Genomic DNA, 16,513 nt, shown 5'->3' with positions numbered 1-16,513 from the left:
AGTGCTCAGCACTTCCAAAGTCTGTTTCTTGAGTATTTAGGGACTAATTAAAGCCATTCAGGAAGTACACAAAGAGAAACTTGTGCTATGGGAGCCAGGCCCTAATGAACTCACTTAGCACCCCTTTGCAGTCAGCTCTGGCTCTGGCTCTGACTTTGGCTGATGTCCCATGACCAGCAATGAACCAGTTCCAAAATGGATGGACTCCTGATGCCTGCAGATGCACCTGCCTGCTTTTTGGAGGCTGCTCAGCAGACAAAACAGGTTTCTTTAAAGGAAGATCTTCCTAGGTTTCTCAGGTAATCTCTGTAGATTTCCCACTGCTCTCTTTAGAAGAGCCAGGCTCCTGCAAGCGTGGAGCATTGTGTACTTCTTACAGTGACTTACCTAGAAAAGGGCACACAGTCGATCTGCAGCCCTGTTTGAAGGCCCAGGTAACTCTGAAATCTTCTTTAAGGGTTTTGGGCAAACAGTGTCAGATATACTAACCATGTGCTGTGAACTGGTAAGAGGGTAGATTTGATCATTAGAGAAATCTAGAAAACATCCCCAAAGGATAGAGAACAGCAAGGGCAAAGGTTCTTGAAGCAGGAAACACAATTAACAAATGACAGTGCCTACACTTGAGTTCATCCAAATATCTAAGAAATTCTAATATTGCCATTTACAGTAATAAACAAAACCACCAATGGCCAAGTGGTGAGTTCATACCTGCCCCAGAGCAGAACAAACAAACTGTGTATTGCAGAACTCTACAATTAGAAAAAAGTGACTGGAACATTACACCTCGTGGGAAGTGCCTGTTGTATGTGCCCTGCCCTTCACTAACCCTGATGCTGCCCGAGGAAGAATGGAAATGGCCGCAGGCCTCACTGTTCTACAAGCCTGCAACTCTACCTGCCCAAGCCAGAGACCTTGCAGCTTTATGTCCACTTTGAGTAACTGGCTTGGGTAAACAGGGCTCCAAAGAAGGCGGTCACCTGAGCTGGGCCTCTCATAATCAGCAGGGCTCTTACCTTGTAACAGACCTTGGGTCCTGTGCCCACACTGGGTGGATGGCAGTGCGCTCTGCATTTGGCTACTTCAGGCTCTGAAGTACCATAGTTGTATGCGTGGCAGCCATCTCCTCCTCAGCCTACAACTTGGAGGCTGTGGGGCTGTAGCTGCTCTGTGAAGCCCTAGCTTCATTTGCACCTGTCTACCAGGAGCTAGCCAAGTTCCCAGTCAGGTCCTGCAGCTCCAAGATTCCAGTGATCAGGGCCCCAACCTGCACCTACCCACAGGGGGCACTAGGGAACTTTTGTGCCTACAGTTTTGGAACTGTAGCTGATGGTGCAAAACGCCTCAGCACCACTCAGGCTTGTAGCTGGGATCACATCTGTGGTCTTCAGCTTCATGGCAAACAATGTCAGAAGTATTAGCCTCTCCATTACTTATTCTTTGCATGATCTAGGTATATTTCCAGCCTGGCCTTGCGGCCAGACCGCAGACACCAAAGGACAGGCTTGCACACCACTCACATTAACCCACGACACAAAGAGGAATTCTCCCTCATGCTCTGTACCTCCAAGCATGGAAACCAGAACTATTGGGAAGACCCAAGGAACTTGTCTTCCATAGTCCACTGACTTTGGGTTAGGGCTGCTGGTACTGAGTAAAACTTGTGCTTATGTCTTGGATCCTGAAGGAGGTACTGTCTGGATCCCACATCTCCACTAAAAGTAGTTATAAAGCCCCAGCAACTTTAATCACCCCCATGGGACTAGGGAAGGGCTCCATTATGTTTCAAAACCTTAAGTTCCATGGCTCCCAGAGATATTTATCTGGTAAGACCTGGAGAAAGGAGATGGTTCCAGCCTGCGGCTCTAGAATTGTGGGCGTTGGTATGACAGACCCAAGCATCTCCCACAACTCTTGGTATGATCTATGCTCACCTGTACAGACCTGGGGACAGTTCTTTCTGCATCTCATACCAGCGAGTCCACAGCAACAGAATGCACTCTTGGAAACCTGTACTCAGGGCAAAGCCCTACAGCTACCTTCATGAACTACTGTGGTTAGGACTGTTGCTGCACCCCAGATCCTAACGATGGGAGCCAAATGAGGCACTGCATGGCAGCTACACCTTTGAGCTCATGTGTAACTGAAGCCTGACTATCCATCCAGCTGACATTTAAATCAACAAAAATTCCTGCAGGAAGTGCTTCAAAATATTGGATGTTCCACAGATGTACAGGATGCAGAGAACAAGCCAAAGAGAGTAGCTGCTCTCTAAAAATAATCTCTTAGAAGGAAGTCTGAAGAGAGTTTACAGTAACGATCCCAAGAAAACATTAATGAGCTCCAAAAGAATATAAACAAAATAATACAGAGAAGAAAAAAATAGTTCAGGATATAAATGAGAAATTAAAACTTAGAAATCTTACTTAAAAAAACTAACAAAGACTCTTAATTCTGGAGCTAACATATCCAGTCAGTGCAATAAAACACACAAAGCTCTGACACCAGGCAGGAAGCAGCGCAGGGAAACACGGCAGAACCTAAGGATAATGCTTCCAATTACTTCAGTAAGACAGGGGGGCTGGCGTGGGGAATGGAGAAAAGCTACAAGACACCTAGGACAGAATTATGTGAACAACTATTTGCACTGTGGGGATTCCAGAGGGGAAGGAAAAGAGTCATTTAAGAACTAGTTCCCTGAAACAATAGCTGAAAACTTCTCAAATCTTCAGAGAGACAGATATCTACACACCAGAACTTAAAAGACCCCAACTAAATTAATAAGCAGAGGATGTCCTCACCAAGGCACAGTCTAGTCGACACATCAAAATCATGAGAGAAGGAAAAGCAAAACAAGTCATGCAAGGGATGCCCTGGATGGAAGGAGACAGCACGGTCTGCTCTAAATACTGACAAAGTAACTGTCAGCCAGGAAACCTTAGCCTTCAAAGGTGCAGAGGGCAAAGATGGTGCCACACAAGCAGAGACCAAGGGAATTCAGGACCACGGGACCAGTGCTGTAAAAAATACTAATGGGAGTAAATACCACACTACAAAGATTAGGTGCCTATCTTTCAAAGTATGTGATATATAAACCCCACTAGCAAAACAGACACATGAAAGGAAGGAGTAACACTAAAACCTCGGCATGACAGTGCATCCCCAAATCACAAAAGTGACAGGCAAACAAATCTGTACAAGAAAAATTATGCAACATAATGACATGGAATATAAATTAATTAAATTCACCAACTAATAGACTAGCTGAATTAGTGAAAATAAAAAACAGTAAGAAAGAGCTGGGCATGGTGGTGAATGCTTATAATCCTAGAAACTGGGATGTGGAGGCATCTTCCATTACATGTAAAGTTTAAGGGCAGTCTGGGCTGCATGAGTCCTATCTCAAAAAAACAAAAGTACCATCCACCAGATTCAACTATATGCTGTCCACAGACACAAGAAATCCATTTACGGATGTATGTGTATGTGGTGGATTAAACAGGTATGGTCCCCATAGACTGACTCGTATTTGAATGCTTGGCCCATAGGGAGTGGCACTATTAGGAGGTGTGGGCTTGTTGGAGGAAGTGTGTCACTGTGGGGGCGTGCTTTGAGGTCTCCTGTGCTCACGCTGTGCCTAGCGTGGTACACAGTTGCTTCTGCTGCCTGTGGATCAAGATGTAGAACTCTCAGTTCCTTCTCCAGCACCGTGTCTGCCTGCACACTGCCATGTCCCACCATGATGACAATGCACTAAACCTCTGAACTGTAAGCCACCCCAGTTAAATGTTCTCCTTTATAAGAATTGCCTTGGTCATGGTGTCTCTTCTAGCTAAGACAGTGTATTAAAAAGGATGGGGGAAATAAAGCACCCAAACAACTCCGTTTTGTTTTTGGAAAACAAAAGCAAGCAAGAGTTATACTCATATTATCATAGGGTAAAGTGGACTTGAAATGAAAAACTAGAGAGAGAATGCAACCACTAAATATTCCTAAATAGATCAGTTCAGCAACCAGGTGCATAAGTGCAAATATATATGGATCCAACATTACCAATCCCATAGCCAAAACAACCATGGATGTGAAAGCAGAGATGAACACAGGTGCAGTCAGGGACTTCCCTTCTTTTTCCACCATGGGCAGCACATTTAAACACGAATTTAAACACCTCAGTCTACAAGTGAGCATTAGCAGTTACAGGGCAGCTTAACTATCAGCGCTAGCAGCAAACTCATTCTTACCAGAACATGTACTACTCAAGACTAGAGCATGTTAGGCCACAAATAAGTCTCAATGCAATTTTTTTTTTTAAATTTGAAGATTAAGAAAGAAATCAAGAATAACCAGTTATCCACATTCAACCCTGTTATATCAGGAATAAGAAAGGGCACAAGACAGACAGACAGGCTGAGAATCAAATTCAGGGAAAGGGTACTCAGGGTTCTTGCAGTGGTAAAGGATTTGATGAAGCCAAGGCACCGACAGGGGATGTCAGACATGATATATAAACCAGCCAAACAATTCTGAGGGACACATGTTATTTTATGGGTGCACTCTTAGAAACAACTGTCTTGAAGAGGAAGAAGTTTCTTCATAACCCACTCTGTTTCACCCTCCTCTAAGCTAAAGCTGGTCTGCGTCCATAGTGTGCAATCTTTTACCCCATGGCTTACTACCCTCCATTAGCCTTATTATCTGCACATTAGCCACATGCTGCAGCACCCATCTGCTCAGTTTTGAATTCAGTAGAACTTCATTAGTGCTCTAAAGCCTGAGTCAGTGGTCACTCATGCCCCCAAGACATAACTCAGGGTAAATCTTTCTGCTAGTTTTCTTTTTTAAATTGTATTCATCTGATGACTGTGTTGTCTGCATGTGTCTATATACAGCATATGTATGCCGGATTCCCTCAATGGTCCCTTTGGCTCAGGAGGCACCCACCATGTGGGTACTAGGAACCAAGGGTCCTCTTCAAGAACGAAGTGTGCTTAACTGCTGAGCCACCTCTCCAGCTCTCATGGGTTAGTTTCTGAATAAAGGCCTTAGCAGTGGTTCTCAACCCTCCTAATGCTACAACCCTTTAATACAGTGCCTCATGCTGTTGTGACCCCCAACCATAAAATTATCTTGTTGTTTCTTCATTACTAACTTTACTACTGTTATGAATTGTAATGTAAATATTTGATATGCAACCTCCTGTGGGGTCTCGACCCATAGGTTAAGAACTGCTTCGTTAGAGCCAAAGGTTGAGAACTACTGCCTTAGAGTCGATGGCTACAAATGAATCATTAGATACAATACACTGATAACTAAACCTTTTTGTACACTGCAGTTTTACACCACATTAAATCAAAGGGCCAAAGTACTCAGATTTTTAACTGAAAAAAGAAATCAATGTAGCTAAACTAAGTCTTTTTTTCACAGCAGTTTAGTCTCGAAGAGGTTTTTTGTTTGTTTTGTCTTTATAAGACCACTGAAAATGATGGAGGTGCTAGCTGGTGCCACTATAATTCAGCCATTACTTTATAGTTTCTACTTAAGAGCTAATTCATGCTTAATTCTGTTCCTTTAAAAATATTTTTTAGAAACCATTATTACCCCTGAAGACACATGCTCTAGGAATCTCTCTTATAAAAAAAATAAAGGCACAATCATGCTCATCTCTTCTTTCTAAATCCAGCTATCCACACACACACCCTAACCTTGTCACCTGTCAGTTAACTCACGACCTCCCTGTATTTCTACCCTGAAGTCCATGGTCAGCACAGGAAGTAAGCATATTATGTATCTTTGGAGGTCACAAGGGAATAAAACTTAAAAAAGAAACCAAGAACAGAAATTATAAAAATACATGTTCCTAGTGACTAATAGATAACCAGAGAAATTCTAGAAAGAAATCAAGGAACTCAACAAGACCCATGATCCACAGCAAACACAGCAGTGAAAGGGAACTTTCAAATAGTAACAGCATCCATCAGACAACAGAAAGATCTAAGGCAACTGACCAACCGCTGCATCTCAAGGAGGTAGAAAAACAAGGACAAACCAAAACCCAAATCTTAGCAGAAAATCAAAACTTAAAAATACAGAAGAGTTGGGTGTGGTGATACACACCTTTAACCCCAATGGAGGCAGAGGCAGGAGGATCTCTGTACTTTCCAGGCCAGCCTGATCTACACAGTGAGTTACAAAACAGCCAGCGATACAAATTGAGACCCTTGCTCAACAAAACAAAAACCCCACAAAAACCAGTGAGACAACTGGGGGTTTTGAAAGGAAAGTAAAATTGTCAAATCAGGCTGTGTCGGTGGCAGTAGGGTAGACTGAAAGGAGACATCGCACACCACCACAGAAACACAGGATCACAAGGAATGACTACAACAACCACAATGCTACACAACTGGAAAACCTACAACAGAGTTAACTCAGAAGTGAATCAAGAGAAATACAAAATCTAAATAGACCAATAATGAGATGGAAACAATAAGTGATATTCCTAAAGATGGTACAGGACTTGGTGACGTCACTGCTGAAATTTACAAAAACAATGAACCAAGAGCTAATGCCAATGCTGCTTCCATGGTTTAGAAGTTGAAACTGGAGGAATGCATTCTCTAGATACCCAGAGGAGACAAGAAGATAGCCACAGACTCACATACAAATATTCTCAACTGAACTCAACAGCAATAGCAAAATATAACACACCATGAGAAAAGTATTTACAAACCATCTTCTGATAAGGGATTCATTTGGAAAATACTAGAAACTCAAAAGGCCATAATGCCATAAAAACAATCCAATTTAAAAATGAGCTAAAAACCTAAATGGATACTTCTCAAAAGATAGACAAATTGCTAGTACATGAAAAAAATGCTGTCTGTCTGATCACCATGGAAACACAAATCAAAATTGCAAAGAAGTAGCATGTCACCCTCATTAAAATAACTATCATAAAAAGATATAAGAAATGCTAGAGAAGATATAGAAAAAGGTAAACTCTTACATACTATTGGAAAGAATGTAGTTAGTACAGCCATTATAGAAAACAAAACAATCCTCCAGACACTAAAAATGGCTGAAATTGTGAACGTTCCCATGTCTATCTGAAGATGAAATATCATAGATGTGCACTCCCATGTTTGTTGAGCCTATTCACATAGCTAAAATGTGAAAATAGCCCTGATGCTTCTCAGTAGATGAAGGCCAAAGAATATGTAGATAAATGTACAGTGGAATATTATTCACTTGTAAGAAACTAAACCACGTTATTTATTGGCAGCAACATGGCTGAAACTGGAGGTCATTGTTGAATGAAACAGGCCAGACACAGGACACACACTCTCATGCATTTGTGGAAATACTAAGTCAAACTCTTAGAAGAACAGAGTAGAATAGTGACCACTAGATTCAGACAAGCAGTGGGGAGGGTGGATGGAGTTATAATGAGCTTCAAACCACGGACAGGAAGGATACTTCTGGATCTTCTTTAACACAGTAGGTAACAGATAAACCACCCATATTTCACAATAATTAGAAGTGTATCTTATTGCCCTGATTTTTTATTACAGATTATATATATATAATTACTCTAATACAGCCCATAAAAATGTACACGTTTATCAGTAAAGCCAGATGAATCCTTGTATGTGGCATACAAAAGGCACATGATGATTTCTCTAGTCTACTGGGCTAATGGGTCTAGAAGGTGTAACACAATGGGGATTCAGACAGGGATACAGTCAAGGAAAAACAGGCCTAACTAAGGTCTTAGCGTGAAGAAACATGTATCTTGCTACATTTAATGGTTTTACTGTCCTATTTGGGAGACTTTAAAAAAATAATCTAATTGGATTTTCTGGGACATTTTGAAGTTTGTTTAAATTTGTCATTTCAGCTCGACGCTCTGTCTGATGACAGAGTATGTGATTTTGAAGACCCCACCTTGGCTCCCCTGAGAGATACTGAGAAATTTGAGATTGTGCAGCGTTTGTTTGCCTCTGCCGACATTGCCCTGGAGAGGATGCAGTTGTCCATTAAAGCCACCATCCTGAAGGACTCCTGCATCTTCCCACTAATTCTTCATATCACTCTAAGTGGGCTTTGCACTCTAAGCAAAGAACACGAATAATGTCTTTGCCTGTCAGAAGTATGTGCTACTGGCCAAGGCTGGGTACTTTTTAGAACTGAGAAAATACTTTAGGATTTTGGGCTAAGAGTGGTGACTTTCCACACTGAATGTCTGCAAGCATTGTGAATGGTTTATTTTCATCAGAGGCTTGGTGTGCCAATAAACAGTGACCCCTGGTAACCATGGTAGATTCCAACATCTGTGTCATTGAGGGAAGTGTCAAGGGCTTTGTACTCGACTCATCGGTCACTTTATTTTCCACTCACTCCTGTTATACAAAAACAGGAGAGTCTGAGACCTCAACATTCATCTTAGGCTATGAATGCTACAGGAAAGCAATTTCTCTTCTTTCAGACATGCTGTACATTACTTGATGACTGGGAAACTTTAAATGCTACCAGAGTATATGAAACAATATTATATTAAGGTCATCTGACTTTACCCACCTCAATGTGGGGATTTAGATGAATTCCTTTTATTTGACTTTGTTACGCTTTGATGAACATACTATGTCTAGAACAATTCCAGTGCATTCTGAGAATTTGTCACATGTTGCAATTTCTATCAAAGGAAATTCTGAACTACGTAAAGTTTGCTATTCTGTTTTGATGTCCTTCTGCTTCAGCAGTTTTGGATAGTCTCCCCAAGCCTCCCGATTCCACTGAAAGTATTTGTTACTATAGATCAGATTCAATGCCTCTGGGCAGAAGCAGCAGGGAGATGCATGTTAGCATGTAGTTTCCATCTCCACTTCGCCCATGCGGTCCCTTCAGATTCTAAGGAAGAGTAACAAAAATGAAATAAAATGAGACTCCACCTCATGCAGCTCTCTTTTACAGGGCTAAAGTTGTACCAGCAGCACTGCTCAGAAATAAACTGATCATAAATTAGGAAGGAAATGCAAATGTATGTAGTTGTGCAAAGTTGGTACTGTGACTCAATTATTTCTGACCTAAGACATGAAGAGCAAGCTATGAACAGAACATACATGAATCTACAGGCGGAAAACACACATGTATGGGCATGGGAATGCATGTCTAGAATTCAGGGGAAACCTAGCAGTGGTGCATTGCAATTCAGAGACTTTTGAGATTGGGACAAAAGGCAAAAAGAGTTACTTCCTTACCTTTATATTCTGGTTGGAGTTTTATATTATCCTTCCAATGATGGGTCATATAAAATAGAAAACATGAAAGGGTAAGTGATTGTTGGTCAAGCATGGGAACCTCAGTTGGGTCTCTGGCACCTATGTAGACTGCCAGGCACTGTGATCACCTCTGTGATACCATCACTGGAAGGCAGAGATACCAGAAAGACATCTCTACCCTCTATGTGCACGTGAACACACGCGCACACACACAAACAATGGGGAAAAAAAACCCTGGAGAACAAAAGAGGAAGACATCTCTAGCCCCTATGTGCACATATGAACACACACACACACACACACACACACACACACACACACACACACACACAAAGAATGGGAAAAAATAAACTTTTTTTTTTTTCTGGAGACACCAGAAACATCCTAAAGTAGCATGTTCCTGAACACGAGGTATGGAATCCTAGAACCCAGCATGGGAAAGCTACAAAGGGCACTTCTGGAAAGGCTTCCTGCTGCCCAAAGCCACACTGCTGTTTCGGTGGGTGGGTGCCTGCCCTCTTCCTGCAGGCCTGGTGTGAAGCTGCAACCCACAGCAGGGCTGCTTGCTGAAACACAGGATTTCTCTCTCCTGGGCAGATGGGAAGTGGCCAGAGGGACTCATATGCTGTCTAAGCAGAGTCTTTGTTTCTTTGATCCTGTATTTTAATCTTTCCCAACTCTGAAATCCTTTTCTATGAAAGCCACCATCATGCACCAGCCAGAATAGAAACAGCAGCAAAGGGAATCTTGGGTGAAAAGTAGAGGCAGGTGAAAATTTATTTACGTGGGAAAAATTTACATCAAGGACTTAAAAATCCATTTAAATCAAAGCTAATGCAAAAATCCTGTAGTTTTATCTCTTAGTTCTACCTGTAAATGAAACATTACCAATTTTTCCAACAAGTATTTCTTTAAATGCACAAAAACATTTTATCAGGAATATGTAATCTCACAAACTGAACACTGTAATAATTTTTAACTGTATGTGGAAATATGTTGAAAGATTTATAGTGAGTTTCTGAAACATCAGTACTTACTGTATTATAGGAAATTAATGTATACAAGGACAGCAGTGATGTTTCTCTTTGCAGAAACTAGTAATGCAGATATCTAGAAAGCAGGGGTGCTTAACTTTTCTTTTTAAACCTTTTCATCAGAAAGTTCCTTAAGCAGCTTGGCAAGCTTCGACTTTTATAAGCATGTTGTCTTCTACTGAAAACTCCTTACAGTTGCTAAAGAGGGTGGGGTTAAAAAGAGCATGTGTTTGTGTTAGGAGGAAAGGTATGCAAAAATGAACTGGGGGTGGAGAGACAAAAAGTTTCCACAGCAAGTCATTCACATCAAATGGTCTTTGTGGGTTCTGACAATTCAAAAAAGCTTGCAGAAAATTTCATTTGTTACTGAACACTTGTGCTGGCTCATTTTATGTCAACTTGACACAGGCTAGTCATCTGAGAGGAGGGAACCCCAACTGAGAAAATGCCTCCATAAGATCAGGCTGCAGGCAAGCCTATAGGGCATTTTCTTAATTAGAGATTGATGGGGGAGGACCCCGCTCACTGTGGATGGTGCCAGCCCTGGGCTGGTGGTCCTGGGTTCTATAAGAGAGTAGGCTGAACAAGCCATGGGGAACAAGTAAACAGAGTTCTTCCATGGCCTCTGCATCAATCAGCTCCTGCCTCCAAGTTCCTACCCTGCTTGAGCTCCTGCCCAGACTTCCTTCAACGATGAACCGTGATGTGGAAGTGTAAGCCAAATAAACCTTTCCTCCCCAAGCTGCTTTGGTCATGGTGCTTCATCATAGCAATAGCAAGCCTAACTAAGACAACAATATTGCTCATTTTTTTTGTGCAAGATATCACTTAAAAAACAAAACAAAAAACCACATAAAACAACAAAAAACCAGTGTTACTGAAGAAATAAGAAACCAGCATCAATTTTTATAAGATAGCATACAGTGAAAACAATCATCTACTTTGCATTTCATGTTCAGATACATATGAGCTATTGATGAAGGAGAAACATGAACTAACAGCAGCCATGTTATAAAGGACTTACTAATAAACTTGCTCAGGAGATATTAAGTTACAAAGCAGGACTTAGCTAGGGAGTGCCACCTCCACAGGAACTGGGAGATAAGCTGTGTGCTAACCAGGCTTGTCAGAAATGGCAGGAAAGAACATTTTGTTCCTTAAACATAACTGGAGTTTAGGACTCCTGAGACGGTTCACTAAGACTGACCAGCTGTGAGACCCATCCCCATACCAGAATACGCGTGTCTCTAGGGCGGCAAGTCAAGTGAGTGGCACAGGGTGACAGTCATCATTAAGTCCTGATCTGCCCTTAGGTCTCTGTTCTTTTATCATAGTTCTGCCAAGTGGGCAAGGTGATCCTGGATAACAAGCACCCCAGACAACACTGGTGTATCTTTGCTGTGTCAATCTCCCATTTGCCCACCTGACTAGACTTACAGACTCCTGCCTCTTTAAATTGTTCAAGTGTAATCTGGGGCCAGGACTGAAAGAATTTTTTTTTCAAGACAGGTACAATTTCCTATTTGAGGCTGCTTTCCCTTTGGGCATTAACCAGAACCAGGCACATGCTATTAGAGGATTTTTTCCTCTATTAATTTCTATGTGCTTGGAGTGAGTTCTCACTGCGAAGGCATGTTCCTGCTATAACAATACAGCATCTAACTGGCTCTACCTGTAAAGACTAAGGTATTTCTCACTTGACCACGCTTACTAGCAGTGCTACCATTAACTAGCTCTCTGACATAAGATGTCATCATGTCTTAACTGGGAAGGCTTCTGGCTCAATGCAATTGATAGCTGAGAAGGGTTTTTGTTTGTTTCTAGGGTGTTAGATGTGCCTAGGACCACGTGTACACAAAACTTGCAAAGCACCCTATCTCTAAGCCCCTACCCTCCCCAACTGAACAGTTTTTAATGTTGTGATCTTTCTTTCTTCTTGACTAGTTTTAAGTTTCCTCTAAGTTCTCAGGCAACCTTGCCTAGTAGAGGAGGGAAGCTAGTTTTGAGGTGTGGCCTATCACATTTATGTATATACTGCCTATTCAGTTTGCCTTGGCTCAATTGTAATAAAGGCAACTATTTCAGACTTTTGAAATGAAGGCTGGGACTACTGCTCAGTATTGGAGCATGCGCAGCACATGCAAAGTCCTATACTTATGCCCCAGGACATCTCTGCTCTGTGGTAGTAACGATTATTTATTGCAGGAGACTAAAAAAGTGGTAGTTTTATATATAAGAAATAAATGGTCAACTTCCAAGTTATAAGTGCCATTTATCTTAACTATCGATGTGTTAATTCAGTTTGTGTGAGTGATTAAAAAACAACAAAGTAAATATAAAAACAATAAAAGTGGCCATTCTGACCTGTGTCCTGAGGTTGTCAGTTATCACATCACTGTGACACCAGCCACAAGACAATAAGCAATTAGAAAGAGAAAGAAGTATTTTCTGGATTTGGGGTTCACTAATTGGATGTAACTGTTAAGTATTTTTTTCTAATAAAGATATAGGTGCCCATTAAGCTTCACACTATGGGTAAAACCAGGTTGCAGTGTAAATTTTAGGCACAAGGATAAGGAAGAGCAGCTTCAGGATGCTCTGATGTAAACATCAGAGGATGTCAAATCTGTGTGATTAGGGAACGACTTGCTTAGCAGCTAGGGACCTGGACTGGGAGTCTAATGGGACTCCTAGGTTAGGACCACCGGAAGGCCGACTGTCTTCCAGACTGCAGCTCAGTCAAGGAGCTCTCTTAACCCTGGGGATGGCTTCCCGAACAGTTCACCATCTGCTCCTTCACCTTAGAATGAGGTGACTTTACAGGGACTGAAGGAGAAGCAACCTCAGGTAAGAGAACACATTTAATAAGTACTCTCGAAGGCTTACCACATCACCATCACAAGTCATCCCTTAGAGTTGAAGATGAAGACAGGTATTAACCTAGCCCCACACAACACGTGGAAGGTAGAGGGAAATTAAATGTTCTTAAAAATCACATGGTAGGATCTTAGTCAGCAGAAGTAGCAAACTATTTTTACTTTTATAATGAGATTTTTTTTTGTTTTGTTTTTTAAGACAATCTTGTAGTGTTTTGCCCAAGTGGTGCAACCATGCTTACCTTAGAAAAGAGAGCATCATTCGCTCGCTTTTTAGTCCACTAAGGACGTGTGATTCTGTGCATTTTTCAAAAGTCACTCCAGGATACAAAGCAACAAGATGAAATGTGAAATATTTTTAAAAGAATATAACTTTAAAGCTAAAACAAAAATACAATTTAAAAATAACCTTACCTTAAAAAACTATAGAATTATCATCTTCAGGTGTATCATATATACTTACAAAAAGACCAATATGATGCTGAATTATTCATCAAATGTATTCTTAAAAATCTGTGAATAATATTGTTATATACAATCATCTCATTATTTAAAATACTGAATTTCTCCCAAGAACTCCAAATACATTCCAGATGTTATAAGAATTCTCACAGCAATCCCTTGGAACAGGAGGTGCACAGGCACTGTAATCTTTAAGTCTAACTTACAGCACAATTTCACTTCAAAGTTGAAGTAAATATTTCCCAAGAGGCCTCCATCCAGAAATATTTTTTCTTACGGAAATTAAATTCTAATAATGAAAAACAGTTTTCCGGGCTTAGTTTCTCTAGTAAAGTCTTCAGAAAGGAGATTAGCATCAGCTTCAAGGTGGAGCCAAAGCTTCTTAAAAGAATCTAAAATAGATCAGAATGTCTAGGAATTTGAAAGTAATTAGAAGCCTTAGAACACTAGCTGTAACATGTGGGCAAATACATTTAGCTTTATCATTCATTACTTTTGGGAGATAGTTACATATTATACACATAGCTTTGTGTGTGTGTGTGTGTATATATATATGTACATGTTTTTAAAAAATGAACTATTTATGTGCACAAAACTTCAGGACTGCCCTTTTCTTATTTAGTATAAAGATTAGTTACTGTGGAGGTAAGGTCCTCCAGTCTAATTCTGTAATGAAGGACCGTTTCATTAGACACAAAAATTAGATGGCTATTTCCTTGCCATTTTTAAACTTTTTATATTTTGAATTTACCCATTTAAAATAATTATAACTAATTTGGTGGCCTTGGCAATCAACTTCAATCACTATGTCATGATACTTGTTCTACATAAAAATAAGTATCACTTTAAATTAACTTTTGAAATAAGGATCATTTCTAGTGTTGCTGGGGATTAAGCCCAGATCTCACATGTTAATCAGGCACACACTCTACCAAAGTTATAACCCCACGCCCTTGTTGTTTCTTCTTTTGTTTTTTGAGACAGGACCTTGTTATACCATGCAGGCAGGCTAGCCTCCAATTTGCAATCCCCCTGCTTCAGCCTCCTGAGTGCTTGTATTACTAAGCCTGGCAAAATTATCATTTTTGGCCAGAGTAGTACCTTGTCATAATCAATGTCCAGCTATTGGATTATACCGCTAATGAGCTTTTTTCTAAACATGTTTAATAACTAATTTGGCCTTTTAAAGGAAAAATTTTTACAGTTTGTATAAATAACTTTACTAGACTCCAGACTCTAGGGTTTAGTCCTATTTGGTTTATAATGATTTCTACTTTAGAGAGCTATGGTCAGCAATTGTATCAAGTCAGCCAAAACATACACTCCTGGTGTATTTGACATCTGATATCTAAAAACACAAAAACGGAAACTGCACAGTAAAAGCACAGTAGTCACAAAGTTGAAAATTCTACTGTAGGGCATCGAATATATTCCATTAGCAAAGGTTAAATGACTTGTTCAGAGACATCATTTCTACAGGCATTTGTACACTTGAAAACGAAAAAATACATATAGCCATTAGTTGTAAAAAAACCATGCCCTGAATGCTGAATGTGGACACTCATTCCACAGTGCATTTATGAATACACATACAAAATGTTTTCCCAAAGAACATGCATGTATGTGTATATTTTACCTATCACCAATTATTGAACACCACTGTAAGCCCTTCCATCTTCAGTTATTATAAATACATGTGTTATGTTAGACCCTTCCCAGGAGAGAAGTATGAATTTCCTTGATCACAACACCTAGGGAGACTCCTGGTATGAAGCCTGATGGTTCCTATGGACTCAGGTGGGGACTTGAGTTACAAGTTCAGTGAGTCTTCACTGAGAAACAGTTGTACCTTCTTAATATTGGCATCTATAGGATAGTGAACTAAACTGTATCACTTCATTAGGAGAAATCTGTGATTAATTATGTCATCAATCATGAGTATCACTTATAATAGAAACAATGTTAAGCAGAGATGATACGCCAGATAATATACATTTTTGTATCACATGAAAAGGATATAAATACATATGCAACTACTGTTTCTGTTGCATCAAGAGGGTAGAGATATTTGTGGATAGACTGCTGTGTGGATATAATTTTCCCAAAGCTGCTTAGAAAGGCTTCAAGAAGTAGCATGAAGGTACATCGGGGAATACAGTACATTTCCTGAGAGCACAGAACTGAAATTCCTCTCCAAACTTACAGTGTATTGAAACATTAAGTCACAAGGTGCCATGTAAACACTGTGCTTTGACTTACGCTGCTTTGAGAATTCAATAATTTTAGCAAATACATGTGGTTTAAAAAGTTATTAAGAGTGTATGATCCACTTTGTTAATAATTTCCTGTCCCAGAAAAAAGAAAAAGAATATTTTGGCTATGAAATTCTAGAATTAAAATGTAAAAGCCTCAAGATTCCCTTTATTAACAATATGGTAACTTAGGTGTTTTATTATGAATAAAAAATACCGTGTGAATATTGCTTACTACTATATATATGCACATATGTATGCATGTATGTGTATATCTATATCAATATCTTTATATAGATGGATATATAACTTTGATGAGGGGAAAAACAAAATCAGAATTCAGGTGTCTGGAGCCTGTCACCAAAGACACACATCAATATTTAAGCACCAAACCCTTTAAAATGTAACTATTCTGAAATGAAAAGCTAGCAGCAATATAAAATAAGGTTAGCTTAGTCAGTGGTGAGCTGCATCACTAAATGCATATATTTAAGGAAGAATATATACCATTTAAGACTCCTAGAGGAGAATATCAACCAAGGTGAATGTGGAAATCTGCACACTGGCAATGCAGCTAAAGAATTTGGTTCCTAATCATTAAGTAACAAAAAAGT

General features: G+C 40.1%; 1 protein-coding gene across 2 annotated transcripts in view; it reads left to right on the top strand.

Moving 5' to 3' along the window:
* Positions 1-16,231, top strand: part of Gsdme (gasdermin E) — a 69,363-nt gene extending 53,132 nt beyond the window's left edge. For both annotated transcript variants that reach the window (XM_076566780.1, XM_006982184.4), the window contains exon 10: positions 7,895-16,231. In XM_076566780.1, the coding sequence (XP_076422895.1) occupies positions 7,895-8,128 (234 nt within the window). In that variant the 3' untranslated portion in view covers positions 8,129-16,231. The remainder of the gene's footprint in view (positions 1-7,894) is intronic.
* The last annotated feature ends 282 nt before the right edge of the window (positions 16,232-16,513 follow it).

Source organism: Peromyscus maniculatus, chromosome 3 (genome assembly GCF_049852395.1).
Source record: "Peromyscus maniculatus bairdii isolate BWxNUB_F1_BW_parent chromosome 3, HU_Pman_BW_mat_3.1, whole genome shotgun sequence".
Lineage (NCBI taxonomy): Eukaryota > Metazoa > Chordata > Mammalia > Rodentia > Cricetidae > Peromyscus > Peromyscus maniculatus.
This window is presented reverse-complemented; position numbering and strand designations above follow the sequence as displayed.